Below are 16145 nucleotides of genomic sequence, written 5' to 3' on the forward strand. Positions count from 1 at the left end.
CTCGCTGTTGATTCCGATTCTGAGGTTGGGTTCTGTTCGGTTTGGGTTTGGGTTTTGCTTTGGTTCTGGGCCCCGAACAAAGTCTCATTTCATTTGGCTGGTCGTTCGCCTTTTGGTATCGTATCACTGCAAAGGTAACGAAAATGAAACTTTTACGTTAAGGAAACGATCCGGCAGACAATGTTATATAGGCATTGGGGTCTGGGGGGGAGTGGGGAATGATGATGATGATGCTGGAAGTTGAAGTTAAAGCTGCGCCCAGAGTCGTTAACATGGTGGTCGTTGCCGTTGCCGTTGCCGTTGCCGTTGCCCTGTTGCCCCGTTCCTGTTGTTGCAGCAGCAGCCTTTTTGTGGTCAGCGCAAAAATTATGAAAAATCTCTCAAAAAAAGAGAAGTTCTTTTTTTTTGTTACTTTGGCCATGGCCTTTGTATGATTTCTTTCTGGGTTTACTTTGATTTCGAATTTTTCGTATTTTAAAATTGTATTTTTAGTGTCAGCTCCAAAAACTCCCCGCCACAGCCCCTCCCTCCCTCCCGTCCCTCCTCTGCAGTGCACAAGGCCAGACATAAAATTAAAAAGACACACAAAAGACGAGCAAGAAGCAGCAGCTATGGCAGCGGCACAAAAGATGCATCTCCCGCTGCGACCCAAAAAGAATCGAACAGAGATCGAAACAAGAGAAGGAGAACAAATAAAACCCATTTCGTTTGGGCAATGGGTCGCCAAGTACTCGTCGTAGAGTCGGAGCGAAAAATATGCACACGAAAATTATCGAGCATTTAACACTGCCAGCCATCGGATCGCAGTTCGAGATTCCGAATCCGATTCCGATTCAGATTCGATGCAGATGCGGATTGAGATCGAGGCAGCAGCAGCGCCATATTGCATTTTCCATGGGGCAGATGGGGCAGATGGGGCAGGGAACACAAACACTTTGCACTCAACACCCATTTAGCTAGGCCTCTGGCTGCCTGGCTGCCTGGCTGCTGATGATGATGATGATGTGGCCGCCAGCCGCCAACAAAATTGTTTACAATACAACTCTCGTACAGGAAAAAAAAGTGAGGAAAAACGGAGGAAATTTTGCGATCGATTGCAGGCAAAGGAAAAGTGTGTGCAACCGCAGAGGCAGTGGCTGGGGCAGGGGCAGCGGCAGGGGCAAGGGAGTGGAGCGGAGAACTGTAAACTATTTACAGCCGAGCAGGCTCAATGATTGTTTTCCCTGAGTTTTGTTGTTGCTGCGCTTTTATACAATAAAATTTATTTGATTTCTTTACGCCGCTTTCATGCCTCAGTATTTCTCTTCAATTTTCCCTGCACTTTTGAACACGATCGTTGTTGTTGTCTGTTGCTGTAGCTGTTGCTGTTGTTGTCGTTGTTGTCTGCTGCTCCACTGAAAAGCGGGAAAATGAAAATGCAGCACGGAAAAGAGACGGCGACGGCGACTGCAACGGCGACTGAGACGTGGATGATGATGACGCCAACTTTGGACTGGCGGCGGTCGCTTCGCTTTTATAAAAATAAATTGTTCGCAGACGTAATGATGCGAAAGCAATTGAGAATTCTATATATGCAACTCTCTGTATCTGTATCTGTGTGTGTTTGTGCCTCTCCATGTGTGTGTGTGTGTGTATGCATTTGTTTGTTGTTTGTTGGAATGCGTAGAATTTCAATTGACTGTGGGCCGCGTGTGGAAACAGACAGATAGACCTCTAGGAGGAGAGAAATGCAGATAGAGATAGATTCTCTAAAAGTAAATGCTGTATCTAATAGATAGAAGATAAAGATAGATGGCTGGCTCTGAAAGATACAACGAAAGAGCTGTGGAAGACATAGAAAACAAGACCTGTAGACACAGAGAAAGATTCTCTCAAAGTCGAATCGTTGAGTAGAAAGATAGACAGACCTCTTGATTAATGTAGTTAGTGGCAAAGTCAACCTTTGGACCGCAGCGTCTCCTAATCAGCCATAGACAATCTACGTTTTGAACCCCGAACCGATCCTGAACCGATCCTCACTCATGATCTCTTCTTTATCAGCCGGTACCATCGATAATGATTATTTTGACAGGCCACTGACACGGCGGACAGTGTGCCATTTCCATTTCCATTCCCATTCCGAACCAGTGTTGGCTAACGATCAACAAGCGCGCAGCTGGAGCTGGATCTGATTGCTCGTTTTCAGGTTCGACTCTAGTTTAGGGAGGGCCGCGGGCACGCCCATACCAAAAGCAAAAGAGACAAGAAGGGCAGCAAAAAAAAAAAAACCTCAACAAAAAAGTTAATTGTTATTTCCCAGCTACCCCCTGGAATGAGTGAGGAATCAGAAATCATCCTGGGCATCCTGGGCATCCTGCGCCTGCGTGGATTTTGGGTTTTTGGACTTGGGTTCGGGTTCGGGTTCGGGTTCGGGTTGGGTACAGTCTGGCGGAGTTAATCCGATTTGTTGCGCCCTCCCAGAGATGCCCGCCGAAGGGTGAGTTATGCGGCGGCTCTGTGATTGATTGCCTGATTTTGTCAGGGTTGGTTTCTGGATACCCCATACAACCATCCGCTTCCCCTCTGCGAGTGTGCGAGTGTGTTGGTGCGAGTGCGTGTGCGTGTGCGTGCGTATGGGTGAAGTGAAATTGTTTGAAAACGCATTTAATTGCATCTCATTGCCATCTGACTCTGACTCTGTCTCTGACGCCGTTGGTTTTCTCCCAGTTTTCGTTTTTCGGAGGTGAAAATTTGATTAAGAGAAAGAGAGAGATAGAGAGAGGGAGTGCTCTCTCTTGTCTCTGTCTCTGGGCAACATTTTAATTATTGCAATTACAAATTGCAGTGGCAAGCGCAAAAATTGCAAAAATCACGCATTTTATTGATTTTTAATTGCAACTCGTTGCATACCACAAGACGGCATCGGGACACAGAGCCACATAAAACAGTGCCACTCGACGCGCCGGATCGCGGATCGCGCAGGAGGAGAGAGGGAGACAGAGAGAGAGTCTTGACTGGGGACATGGACATGAGCATTTGTTGTCTTTAATTATGTTGTTGATTGCCCGCCGTCCGTCCGCTGTCCGCTTTCTGTCCGTCATTCTGGCCATTTAGGTGCGAACAACTATCTGCATCTCCCTTGCACTCCAGCTCCAACTTCGACTCCAGACGGCCGGCCCAGCCCCCGCCGACCCGACCATCTACACCAGTTAGTCAAGTTAAGTTGTCATAATTTTTGTCGTTCAACAACACCTGCACTCGGACAGAGATGGACGGGGTAGGACCGGGGAACGGGGGACACCAACCACTCTCGAGGGCCGGGCCGAATGCAGAGACGGAGATGGAGTTGCAGAGCGCGCCAAATGCCGCAAATAACTCAGTTAATATAATTAAGTTTTGCACGAAATGTGCAGCAGCAGAAATATGCGAAAAATGCCACGCAATCTCCACACTAAAAACGGAAAACAGCAAAACAGCACGAGAACGCCGCCTCGCCTCCTGCCACCTGAGGCAGGGGCAGAATGAAACGAAAGTTTATGAACTTGTGTCCGACTCTGTGTGGCACGTATGTATGTGTGCGTGTGTAGGGGGCTGACCCAATGGGCATGCAAATGACGTAATGACAATGTCGGTTTAGAAGCAGGATTTATTAACCTCCTAAGAGGAGATTGGATCTCCCACGAATCAAATGCAGTTTGCCATCATTTCGATATATATTTGATATGCTTATGGCACCTAGTTGTACCCCTACAAGCCCAAACCCTAGAACAGACTTTTGTGGCGTAATTAAATTACGTTTTATAATCGGCTTACCTGCAGGTAGAGCCGGAGAGAATGAACCCCGGCCGAAGCCTGGCACCTGTCCGCCCAATGGAAAATCAAATTTCATGCATCCCGGCCAAAAACATTTGCATACAAATCAGGGGCGCCATCAGGCAACCCTTCAAATGCCCAGACACCCAGAGGAGGAGGAGGTGGAGGAGGAGTGGAAAAAACAACAACCTTCTAATGATATTTTGATGTTGTCTCGATGGGTCTTCAATGGGTGCTGGGTCTCACCCTATCTCTTTTTGCCTCTCTTACCGGTTGGAAACCCGCAAAATGCGTGTTTTAAATCCAATTTAGACATTATCTAATTTAGGGCATCGCATCTCCCACCCATCTGACTGCTGACTGCCGACTGACTCGAGTTCTCGTTCGACTTGGCTTTATGCAAATCTATGGAAATTTCATTATCATCCAGCACCCCTTTTTGAGGGCCCGCCCCCCAGCCTTAGCTTCAGCCTTCAGTCTGAAAAGTTTTTTCCATCATTCCCGGCTAAATGCTGTAAAAGGCGCCAAAAGATGTAATAAACTCATTTAAACGTCGCTACCGTTGCTCTGGGCTTTGGTTTTTCGGGTTTTTGCGTTTTGCTTTTTTCGGGTTTGGGTAATGAAATTTTTGTTAGAGAGCATCTTTTGCCTGCCAGTCGGCCTGCCACGATAATATGCAAATAGCTACGGCCCAGTGGGACGTCCTTCGTCCACTCCCCAACCCTCCTCTGGCTCCGTCTCTGATTCGCTGAATGAGTGAACGAGTGAGTGAATCTCTGGCCGGGCTTCGTGTTGCAATAATCAAATTTTCTAATTTTTATGGCTCTCCATGGGCGAGTAATGGCCAAAAAGTGAGGCTCACGACCAACTCTAATTGATTTGGTAGCTCGGGCATGATTCAACCTTAAGCACTACGTACTCCGTGGAGAGGCTTTTCAGTCGAAATATGTACTTTCTGGATGGAGCCGGAGTAGAGGGGCGGAACTTGTGCCGCGTCATGGCAATGGCGACGTCGTCTTCCAGTCTGCTGCTCGCCCCGGCCATGATGCGACACATTTTTCAGAGGCTTTTAAAGAGTCGGCCGCCCCTATTCAGAGGCAAGACAATCTCGGAAAAGAATGAACAGCAACAGAAACAGAAACAGAAAACCGAAAAGAGGGGAAAAAAACTACTATAGTAGAATGAAAAGCGCCGTGCTGAAGTTCGCGGCAAAGATGACTGGGCTAAAACCCGAAACAAGAGAGTGTTTGGATCGCATTCAGATGCGGATTGTTTGGGCAGTGAAGTGTGCTCCCCCCCCGCTCTCCCCTCACCAACCTCCCGCTCGTGGTACGCGCGAATCTTTGATCTACATTTGAGTCACTGTAGTCCATTTATCAGTGGGGTCATATCAATAATACGTTGTATATGAATTTCATATTATGCCGCCGCTTGGCCAAATGACTCGACAACTATTTGGGTCCCGGTTCGGGCCGGTCCGGGCCTGTCCTGGCATGACTCGCAGACGAGCGACAAATCCTTGTAATGCCTTGTCTATGGGCATGTTTCCTCTATTTTCCTCTCTTGAGAGCCAAGCTAATTTCAGCTGTCAACTTATCGCGGCCCCAGATACATGTCGGCGCTGCCCCAAGAGCAGGAGTTGGCGATAAGTTGGCCAACACCTTTCGGGGCCGCCTTGTAATCGTATGTCATGCAAAATGCAATCTATGAAATCTCTCTTTCGAAATGGAAATGTTTTCCTTTCGGTCGGGGATTTGTGTTTGGCTGCTGACAGGGAAACGTCCACGAAAAGATCCCGATCCCGATCCTGTCCTGTCCTGGGCTGGCCTGGCCTGGCCCCATGTCTTGGCTAATCTCTGGCCCGTTCCCCTCTCTCAGTCTTGGCCCTCTTCCCGGCACAGTCTGGACTGTCGTCTCTATCGCCTTGCGGAATCTATTTGACACTGTCTGGGCCCGGGTCGGGCTTGGCCTGGCCCGAGTCTGGGTCTGAGTCTGGGTCTGCTCTGGAGCTGTCGTTGTCTTTCCGTTTGCGCCTGGCTTGATTTTTGTCTGCCCCGGGGAGACTCTTAAGCACGCTATATCGGGGAGAAAGAGAGACACTGGCAGATAGAGAAAGAGGTGGCCGGGTGTGACAGTTTACATGAAATTACTTTGCATACACATGCATCAAATTAATTACACGATTAATGTTCTCACATGCAACCCAGTCCCAGTCTCTCCCTCTCTTTCCCTGCCTCTCCCTCTCTCTCTCTCTTTCTCTGGGCTTATGCAAATCTATTTCTCGCGATCATTGCAGCATTTGCATGTTGCTATCTTGATATCTTTGCCGCTAAGAAAATGATTCCATTGCCTTTCGTGATTCGCCTGCTCCATGCCCCATGGCCCATTCCTCATGCCCCCCGCCATCCCCGCGCTTACTAAGAGGCAGGAATTTGTGTTGGAATTGTGTGAAACATGCCATTTGAATAATTATCTTATTTGCATTGCCCGGGACAGCGAGAAATGCACTCAAGTGCAAATTAAAAAAAAAGAGGAAACTACAAAATGCAGTCCAAAGTTCTTGCTCCCCTACCGTACCCCTCCCTCCCTGTCTCTGTCTCATTTGTTAATCTCCGCTGTGAAAAGTTCAAATTGATAGCTCGGAGATTTGTGGTGCAGATAAACCCAATCCAATCCGATCCGATACGATCCGCTCTCCCCCCATTTGACATTCTGTGTGAAATGCAAAATCGCGTGCAGCTCCATTTGCTCCATTTCCGCTCTCTACCCATCTCTTTCCCCCCCCCCCCCCCCCCCCCCTCCGACGTTTCGATGTTGATATAGAGGCCCAGAGTGGGGGCTGGGGAGGCCTGCAGTTTCCTCAACGTTTCCACTGTTCTTTGGGAGCATAATAACAAAAGGCAAACAAATGATAAGTGTTCCATAGAGTCACAATTGTGCGCCACCGTTGCCTCCTCCGTCACTGTATCTACTGCTGACTGCTGCCTGTCCTTATCTACTTATTATTTTACTTGACTACTTTTCTGCTTTTTTGTTGTTGTTTGCCTGATTCTGGAGTAGTTTCAGGTAGCTTCTGAATTTTTATTATCAAAATACTAATTTCATTGTTTGCACAAGATTTCCAAATTTCTTGTTGCTGTTGTACATATCGTATATACATATGTACATATGTGTGTATGTATGTTCTTTGTACGTTACGTTACCTGCTTCAATTTGCTCTTATCAGCTTATAAATATTTAATCACAGACCTGTACTTTAGGCCATTCCCATTCCCATTTCCATTCTTTCATTCTTTATTATTATTCTTATTCCATTTCATTTGCTGCTGATAGCCGAGAATTTCGAGCAAAGATTTTTTCGGTTCAGCTTTATGGTTAGATAATGGCCACAAGAGGAAGAGCGGCACACCGTGGCGTATGAGTAATGACCGCAGTCTGGCTTTGTCTCTGTTGTATCTAGAAAGTGTTCTTGTATTTTTTTGTTGGCTTAGTTTAATTATGTCGAGTGTTTCGACACGAAATTAAAATGTTGCCACTCTAGGGAGTATCAATGATACCTCTCTGGAGGGTTCGAAAATTCGATTGTAGTTGGCTAGGTTTTTTATTGTTGAATTCCATAGATATGATAGGAAACCGCGGCTAGGCATAATTAGTGACAGGAAGTAGACAATATTTAAGGATGGAAAATTAAAGCATATTCTAGAATTTAGTGCAAGGATGCACGATATTTTCTGAGAATATTGCGATTTTTTAAAATGAAATAATTGTATCCCTTAAAAGAATCAATTTTTAATTGATTACAATATTTCATTCATTCCTCTAAAAACCTTTTCCATTTCGAATCCCAGTGTCTCAACTAATTTAAGGCTTAAAGCCTTTCTTCCTTGCCGTTTGTCTGGTGTCTGGGGGTGTCTGGGGGTGTCTGCCTCTGTCTGAGTATGTTCAAAATAATTGTGTGTAATTAACTTGCCATTTGATTGAAATTATACCTCAGCACTAACGCACACACACGCCCTGCCATAAGTATTCATACACATCTGTGTGTGTGTTTGTATTTCTAACTAAAGCAATTTGCATGCCATAAGTGGAGAGGGGAAGGCGGGTAAGGGAGCTACTGTCAGCCATATTGAATTGTTTCACCCATTGGTCTCTCTCGTTGCTCCTTCGAGTTTGCACCTCTCCGACTGTCAGGCAGGAGCTTTAATTAAAAATTCAACCCTCACACAAAATGGCAAGCAAACACACACACATATGTGAGTGTGTTTTGGGGGGGTGGGGCACAAACATTTTACAAGTTGAGCAAATTTGAAAAACAATTAAATGCCATGCGCGCAATTAAATACACAAAAGGTGGCAACAACAACATCTGGTGCTGCCGCTGCTCCTCAAGTGGCACTCCGACACTCCACCGAAAGGGGTGCCATGGGTGGCACTCTTCTATACCGTTAATTAAGCAGCCTGTGAACCCCCAAAGCCAGATGCACCCACCCCTGAAATGGGGGGGCAAAAGACGCCAGGACGGAGTCTTCAGCTGGAGGGCGCTTAAGCACAGGGGCAGGGGCAGGGGCAGGCAACAACAGCCGCATGAGAATCAGGAACAACAAACATGACACAAACAGACAAACAAAAGCTTTTGTACCCAACGGCAAATCCATCAAAACCAACAGCCGTCAGGGATTGCCTCGGATTGGGGTTTCGGTCTTGGCTTCTACCACATCCAGACATCTACCGACAGTCCTCGAGAAGCCTGCGAAACGGAAACCAAAAACCGCATGAAGAGCACACACAGAGAACTTTCATTCGATGCGGCCGTGTAAAAAGGATTTAATTATTTGCTCTAAGGATATCCACGGCCGAGGGTGCTTGTTCGACTGTCTGCCCGAGTGTTTGCCGACAAATAGAGAAAAATATGTTTCACGTCCACTTGGCACGGACTGAACAAACAATACCCGAAACCAATGATTATTGCAGTTTTTTCTCCGGCAGTCCCATTCCTGTTCCCCGTTAAGCCGTAGTTTGTATTTTTAATTGTGAAATGAGCCCGAAGCAAAGTCCTAATCCCGGCCAGACTCAGACTGGGACTGGGATTCGGATACGGATTCAGATTCAGCCTCCGCCGCAGGGCTCGCAGCGGCTTACACCCCATCGGAACCCCTCTCAGATGTCAAACGCAGGACTCCGGCACACGGCTGCCGGGCAATTACAAGGGAGTAAATCTCTCCCTCTCTCTCTGTGCAGCCACGCCCCAAATAAGAAAACTTCCCACGCGCCGAACTAACTGAGTTTTCTGGCCATAATTTGATTGTTTTGCCCGTCGGTCCAACTGTTGATTGTAGTGATTAACCATCAAGGAGCTGTGATTCCCGAAATTATAGAGTTCCACTTCTGCTCTCAGTGGAAATTGCATATTTTGACTTTTTGGGTGGGACCCTCATGACACGCGTCGAACGTCGATATAGCACCCCCCACAGTCCCCCGACCTTCTGGCAATTACGAGTCTCTCCAGCAGCTGAGACGACTTAGAGCACTCGCTCGGAAAGTTCTCTCTCGCACTGACCGCAGTCCCAGTCCAAGTTCTGGCCCGGCCCGTAATGAAGTGCAAACCCAAAACAATTGAGCAAAGTTCCCCACGAATGGGGCTCTACTTTTTGATGGTTTTTTTATGGCCCGCTTGGCCCCATAGAAACTTGCGGTCATATCTGAATTTTGAGCACACAATTGTGTCGTTGTGGCATCAAAAATTTAGCGACTCCCCCGGAATGGCGCGGAATGGGAGGCCTGGGAGTGGGCATTAAATAAATAATTTAGACAGTCCCCAGCCCCGGCAGGTAAACGAAAATTGTTTCTTGATCATTTTAATGCACCCAAAGGGTCTCCCACTCTCAAAAAAATAAGTGAAAAAGTTTCCTTTTGCTCCGGAAGGCGGCGGAGAGCGGAGCGGAGGCCGAACATTACGTGACAGGGAATCGGAATTGGGGTTAGATGGGGACGGAAGTGGGGACGCTTTCATTAATATTAAAAGCTGTCGCCCCCATAGGCAGGGCATCATTTAAATAAAACCGATATTCGATAATAATTGTCGCAGGACATGCAAGGGACAGAAGCAATTCGATAGCTTCATTTGCTGGCACCGCTGGCTAATTGAAAATGTAATTAATGCACGCATCGATTGGTCCTGCGGCATGTCCTCTGCCGTCCAAGGAGCACGCCTGGCATTTAGCACGGACCAGGAAGCGCACCGCACGCCTGCGAGAAAGACCTGGCCAACACTCGAGCCGTCACCCGATACACTTTCAATCGCCTCGAAAGCCGCCCAAGCTCGGCTCAGAACAACCTTCCCTTCCACCAAAAAAAAGAACAAGAAAAAAGGCAGGGAAGTCAAAGTGTGCGGCAAGTGTGAAAGATTCGACCAGGTCCCAGGGCCAGACTCTCGGCCAGGCCAACAGACCGACAGGCCTATCAAATGTCACTGTCATAAAAGGAAAGTCGTTGTGTTTTATCTTTTTTATAGCCGTATTATTTGACTTTGGTTTTCCCAGCTCCGCGCTAATTAAATAGTTCCATTCGGAGCCAACAACAAATTAGTTTGCGGTCAGTCCAAAGTTGAGCTTTTTTTTATACTTTGTTTATAAGCCATAAACAGAACAACGACAATTGCTACAATTGCAGGCGGGTCCGACCCGAGCGACTCGTTTTATAGTGGAAATTGTTTATGCGACTATCAAGAGACACCTTATGGCCCATAACTCGGCATAGAACAGTGCAAAAGGTGGATAAGGGAGTGAGTTTGTTGTTTAAAATGCAGACAACGTTGTCTAATTATTAATAGATTTGCCAGAGTGCCGCCGGGCGGAGTGTGTTTGAAATTGAAAGCAGTGGGAAAAGCAGGAACCGATCCGATCCAATCTATTGGAACTTGGCCAAGATATCATCTATCATCTATCGTCTAAGCATATCTAAGGATTATCTGCCACGTACATACATTTATCACAGTTCATTGGTCTCTCAGCATTTATCTAGCAAATCAAAATTTATGACTGCCGGTAGGAGGTGGCGGGGGGGGACGCACACCCATCCCACCCCGACAATAACAATTATAAGACAACCGACAAATTGTCTATAGCAGGGCGCTATTAATATGCGATTTAACAAATATTTAGCGAAAACACACGAATTGTGACTCGAATGCCAAATGAATCTCCACCGAAAACGAAAACGAACTCCGGCAGGCCGCTCGAATTTATTGTATTCGAAAGTCAAGAATTTTTACGAGCTTGGGAAAATAATAATTTTATGGCTAAAAATTGTAGCTGGAAGAGCCAGAGCCGGAGCCACTCCCCCTGTGCGCCCCCTGGTTGCACGTGCATGAAATTAATGCCCGGGTTTTGTATTTTTGTTATTAGCAGAATTTAAATTGCTCTTACCGATCGATTTCGAGCAGGGAGCAGGGAGCAGGGAGCATGGGGGCAGGGGAGGGGCCACGAACGATACCTGGACATTGACATTTTTGGTTTCTGCATAAGTTTTTAGCAGCGCTTAATATGCCGTCGTTGTCGTTGTCGTCGGTTGTCGATGGTTGTTGCCTCTGCCCGTTGCCGTTGCCCGTTGCCTCTGCCAATGACGATGACGATGATGGGGCTGGTGATGAAGACGAGTCGAGTCTACTCCTAGTTAGAAGACGGTCAGAGAGTCAGAGCCAGTCGCTGCATATTAATTTGATAACTTATATAGTATATATATATATATAGCTATAGCTATATTTATTTTTGCACACGATGTTGTGTCTTGTCGGTTGTGCTCTGTTCTGTTCGGGCCAGGTCTGTGGCTGGGTCTCTGGTCTAGGCCTAGGCCACGACAATCTTGAGCATTTGTTTGGCCACAATATGGCCAGGCCGTGGCAGTTTTGACAACTTGACAGTCGTGCAGACAGTCAGGCGGGAGGGGAGGCGGAAGAATCCGGACAAGACATGACAATGTCTGCCTTTGGCATTGGCCATGGCAATAGCAATAGCAATACCAATAGCAATAGCTGGAGCTGGAGCTCGGGCCAGTTCGGGCCATATCGTCTGCCTCATTTAATGGGCAGGCGTGTCAATTTAAAGCGACATTTATAACCAATTTGTAATCAATTCTAACAAACAGCTAACGCATGCCTCTGGCTCTTGATCTATGCCACACATTAGTGTCTCTATCCCGCCATTACTATACCTTATAAGAGTACGATACGGTATTAATTTACTATTATTTTCTACTTGCAGCGGCCGCCAAGCTCATCGCTGTCCTATGGCGGAGCAATGAACGACGACGCCCGATCGCCGGGCGCTGGTAGTACACCGGGTCCCTTGTCACAGCAGCCACCTGTCCTAGATACATCAGACCCTGGTAAGTCCTAATCTACATTTCTTTTTGGGGGCGGGGGGATATCTTAATCACTGCCCAATGGCCTTAGAGTCTATCTATCTATCTGGATGATCGCCTTAATCCCTATTGAATGTGTTACACACTTCACGCTCGCACCTCTTGAGGCTGTTGGACAGGTCTTTCGCTCTCTTCGGTTTGATTATGTTGTTTGCCTCAGTTTCAAGTGCCGCCAAAGCTTTGAGCATGCCCCATCCATCCAACAACTTGACAAAAGAGCAACAGCAACAGCAACAACTTGAGCACTGGATCCGCAGACTACTCATAGGGACAGCCCTAAGATCGAGACGATGGGGAGACCCTAGACTGCCTGTCTTCGTGGGGCTCTGTGGAGCCCTCGACTCCACTCTCCAGCCACGCCAACTTGAAAAGATTTTTATGTGTATTTTTTTTAGTATTTCTTGGTCATATTTTTGTTTTTGTTGCTTTTCAATATTTTTTTTCGAGTGCGACTGACTTTGCACTTGGCGCTTCTTTTTGAAGATCCAGCGAGTGCAGGAGGGGGAGACTCTTCTGGCGGCTTGGAGGGGGTGGGTCAGGTGAATTATTTATGGTGATAGGCAAAAATAATATTATATATTTTTTCCTCTTCTATGTGTGTGTGTGAGTGCGTTGTTTTCCCCTTTGTTTGTGGCGGCAACAAAAACAAAAGCCCCGGCCCAAGCACCACTCGAAAAAGACACTCTTGGGCCACTCGTCGCTCCGCTCAGCTCTGCTCTGCTCCAAAAGGCTGAGTGGGGGTCCAAGGTGATAATGCAGTTTCCACTGACCACAGCAGACCACGAGGGGTTGGGGTTGGGGGCAGACGAACGCGGTTCGAGGCTCTACGAGCTGGGAGGAGGCGTTCCGAAGCCAATCCATTGACGTTGACGTCAAATTTTTCGCTCGGACACAACTTTAAAGCGAGCCGAACAGAAACGAAACTTTTATGGGCACATGTATGTGTGCCTCCGTGTGTGTGAGTGTGTGTGTGTGCTCTGCTCTGACGCGCCATTTTGATTGATTTATCTACACGTCGCGACACGTCGCCTGACTTTGTAGACAAATTAAATTTTGGCATAGTTCAAGCAGTGCACTCTCTCTCTCTCTATCGCCCTCTCGCTCTCTCGCTTTCTCCCTGTCTCCCTCTGCCAATGAAAATTATCTACAGTTGAATAATTTCAGCCAACGCGCAAAATTTTCATGTTAATTTTGTACATTTTGTTGCTGCTGCGGCGATAAGAAAATGGCAAGAAAACTTCTCTCTTTCTTCTCTCTCTCTTCTCCCTTTCTCTGTCTGGCGAAATTTGCGGCGCGTATTTCGGGCGTAGCAAATAGATATTTTCCACATTTTAAGTAGACATGGCAACCCTGTTCTGGAGAGGGGGGGACACGGAGTGGAATGAAAGGAATGTGGTTACCAAAGAATATTCCGAGCTGCAGAAATTCCACTGCAGAGCGCACAGGGGAGAGAGAGAGAGAGGGATACTTTTCTCTGTCGTAATTTTATGCACGAATTCGTAAAATGTTATTCAAATGGAAAATGTGATTTTTATCAATTTTGACAGGAATTTCATGCCCCGACAAAGGAAAAACCTCACTGCACAAGGATGCGTGTCCTGCCCCGAAATTTCCCCTTCGAATTGTATGCGAGGAGAGGTCAGGGTAGAGGGGAACTCCCTAAGTGGGAAACAACTTCAATGAGAGAAAGAGATCTTTTTGGTCTTTAATTTTGACCATAATTATACACACTCGTGGATAGATAGCCCCAGCAATAGAGAGAGTGTGTGTGTTGGGCGTCAACCAAACGATAGATTTCCCTATAAAAACCCCGGCTATGTGGCTGACAGCCGCAGACCTCGGGAGTCGGCATAATTATATGGCACCCTCATCAAGCCCAGCCACAACTCCACAAGTTCTTCCATCTTCCATCAGAGGAGAGTTTCAATTAAAAAATATTTTTGTGATTTTTGATGGTGATGAGCTAATGGCTGCCAGGGTCGCCAGACCCAGACCCAGGCCCAGACCCGTCACACTTGACGGTAATGCCCTGTTAAAGACCCCTAAGACGGGTGTCGAGTATTTTGTGTATTTTGTATTGCGTTCAATGTGTTTATTTGCACACGGCGACTTGTCAAGTGTCGCGCTCTTAAATGCAAATCAAAACGAGATCAATTTGATGAAAAAATAGAATCGAAAATGAAAATAAACAAGAACAGCAGGCGGGCAGGCAGCAACAGCAGCAGGCAACCCCTTTTGATTCCGACTACCCTCCGCCTGACATTGATTGAAAATGCTGCGTGACGTAAATTAACTTTCATGGCAGCGGGTCGCCGGGTGGCAACACAGTGAGAGTGAGAGGGAGAGGGGGAGAGAGGGAGGGCTGGTCCCAGAAGTGCGTGTTATCCTTTCCGCTCGGCTCTCGGAGTTCGTCAAGCCGCAAGACCCACACAATTGCCAATTGTTACAGTTTTAAAGCCACGCCGGGAGGGTTGTTCATGGCAGCGGATCTGTCCGTGTGGCAGCTTGTTTTTGTCATTGTGGCATTTAAATCCTCCTCCTCCTCTGCTGCTGCTGCTGACCTTATTTGGAGTGCACTTTTTCCAGCACTAAGGCGATTATCTTCCGTTTGTTGCTCTTGTTATTTACATTGATGAAATGTGTTACAGCTACCACAACATCCACAGTCAGAGCCACAGTCAGAGCCACAGCCAGGGCCACATCTGAAGGGCAAAGGAATACTCGCCCGGGTAACAATAACAGGAAGCTCTAACTCTGTTTGTTATCTTGCCACGCACAATTAGACAATTTCCATTTGTTGCCCCCCGGGGCCCACGGATCCGTTGACAGTTTTTCTCAGGGATTTTTGCCTTGGGAGTTTTTCTTGGGCTGCGATGTGAAATGTGAAAGCATTTGCCTCACTCCCATTCTTTTGAGCTGGCTTTTAATTGTATTACATTCGGTTCGGGCTCTGTGAAAGGAAGTGAAAATTCTGGGAGATTCCGCATGCAAATTCAAGCGAAGACCCGATCACTCTTCAATTGAAAGCAGCTTTTCTCCCACCCTTTGACCCCACGTATAACCTTCCATTCGCACCAGTATGATATAGATCACTGTTTCCACAACTTTTTAACTCTTTTGTCAGAAACGATGACACAATTTCCCCCCAACGATGATCACAAAAAATGAAATTAAAATTTTACGCATTAACAAAATATGAAAAAAGAAAAAAGTAGAAAAAAACTCTTGAATAGAAGACCCGGCTGGCAGAAATTGCCCATATCTGTTGTCGAGCCCGAACCGAACCGAACCCCGAAATCCCCGCATAAAGAGTCCCCGCACCAGCTGCTGCACGTATGATTGGGCCTAACTAACACCCGGGACTTGGTTCGGGTTTGGGCTCTGGGTTCCGGGGACCACACCAAGTTTCACAATCATAAAAATTTGAAACAGAAATACGATGTTTCATAATGAGGAGCAGGGAATGGGAATCAGGGAATGGGAATGGAAATGGGTACGAGAATCAGGGAAGGGCCGCAGAGGCAGGCACCAGAGCTTATGTAACATTACGTCAAATAGCACAAAAGGCAATACATCTTCATCCCCTAAAAAAACACGACAGGAGCAGGAGCAGGACGAGGACCAGGACCAGGGCGCTCGGCACTTCTTATTTTACAATGAAAATTTACGAACTGACTGTTGCTTTTTTTTTGGGCTCTGTTCTGCTCTGCTCTGCCTCTCGTTTGCTCATTCACATTATCATATTTCTGGGCCGACACGCCAATGAATAGAATGCGCATCGAATTTCCCAAGCTCAGGGATTGGGCTCTCGGGCTGCGCATAGAGTTGCTCTCCATTTGGGGGGAGGTAAGGTGGCCTTCACATCAACAGAATCATCAACACCAGAAGGAACAGCTTCGGTTGAGAGGATAGGATAGCAGTGGGGTGGAGCGGTG

General features: G+C 47.0%; 1 protein-coding gene across 3 annotated transcripts in view; it reads left to right on the top strand.

Annotated features, from left to right (window-relative positions):
- The window catches only part of hth (Meis homeobox homothorax), a 106745-nt gene that overhangs the window by 42396 nt on the left and 48204 nt on the right, over positions 1–16145 (top strand). For all 3 annotated transcript variants that reach the window (XM_003736317.3, XM_003736321.3, XM_003736316.3), the window contains exon 7: positions 12051–12174. In XM_003736317.3, the coding sequence (XP_003736365.1) occupies positions 12051–12174 (124 nt within the window). The remainder of the gene's footprint in view (positions 1–12050; positions 12175–16145) is intronic.

Source organism: Drosophila pseudoobscura, chromosome 2 (assembly GCF_009870125.1).
Source record: "Drosophila pseudoobscura strain MV-25-SWS-2005 chromosome 2, UCI_Dpse_MV25, whole genome shotgun sequence".
Lineage (NCBI taxonomy): Eukaryota > Metazoa > Arthropoda > Insecta > Diptera > Drosophilidae > Drosophila > Drosophila pseudoobscura.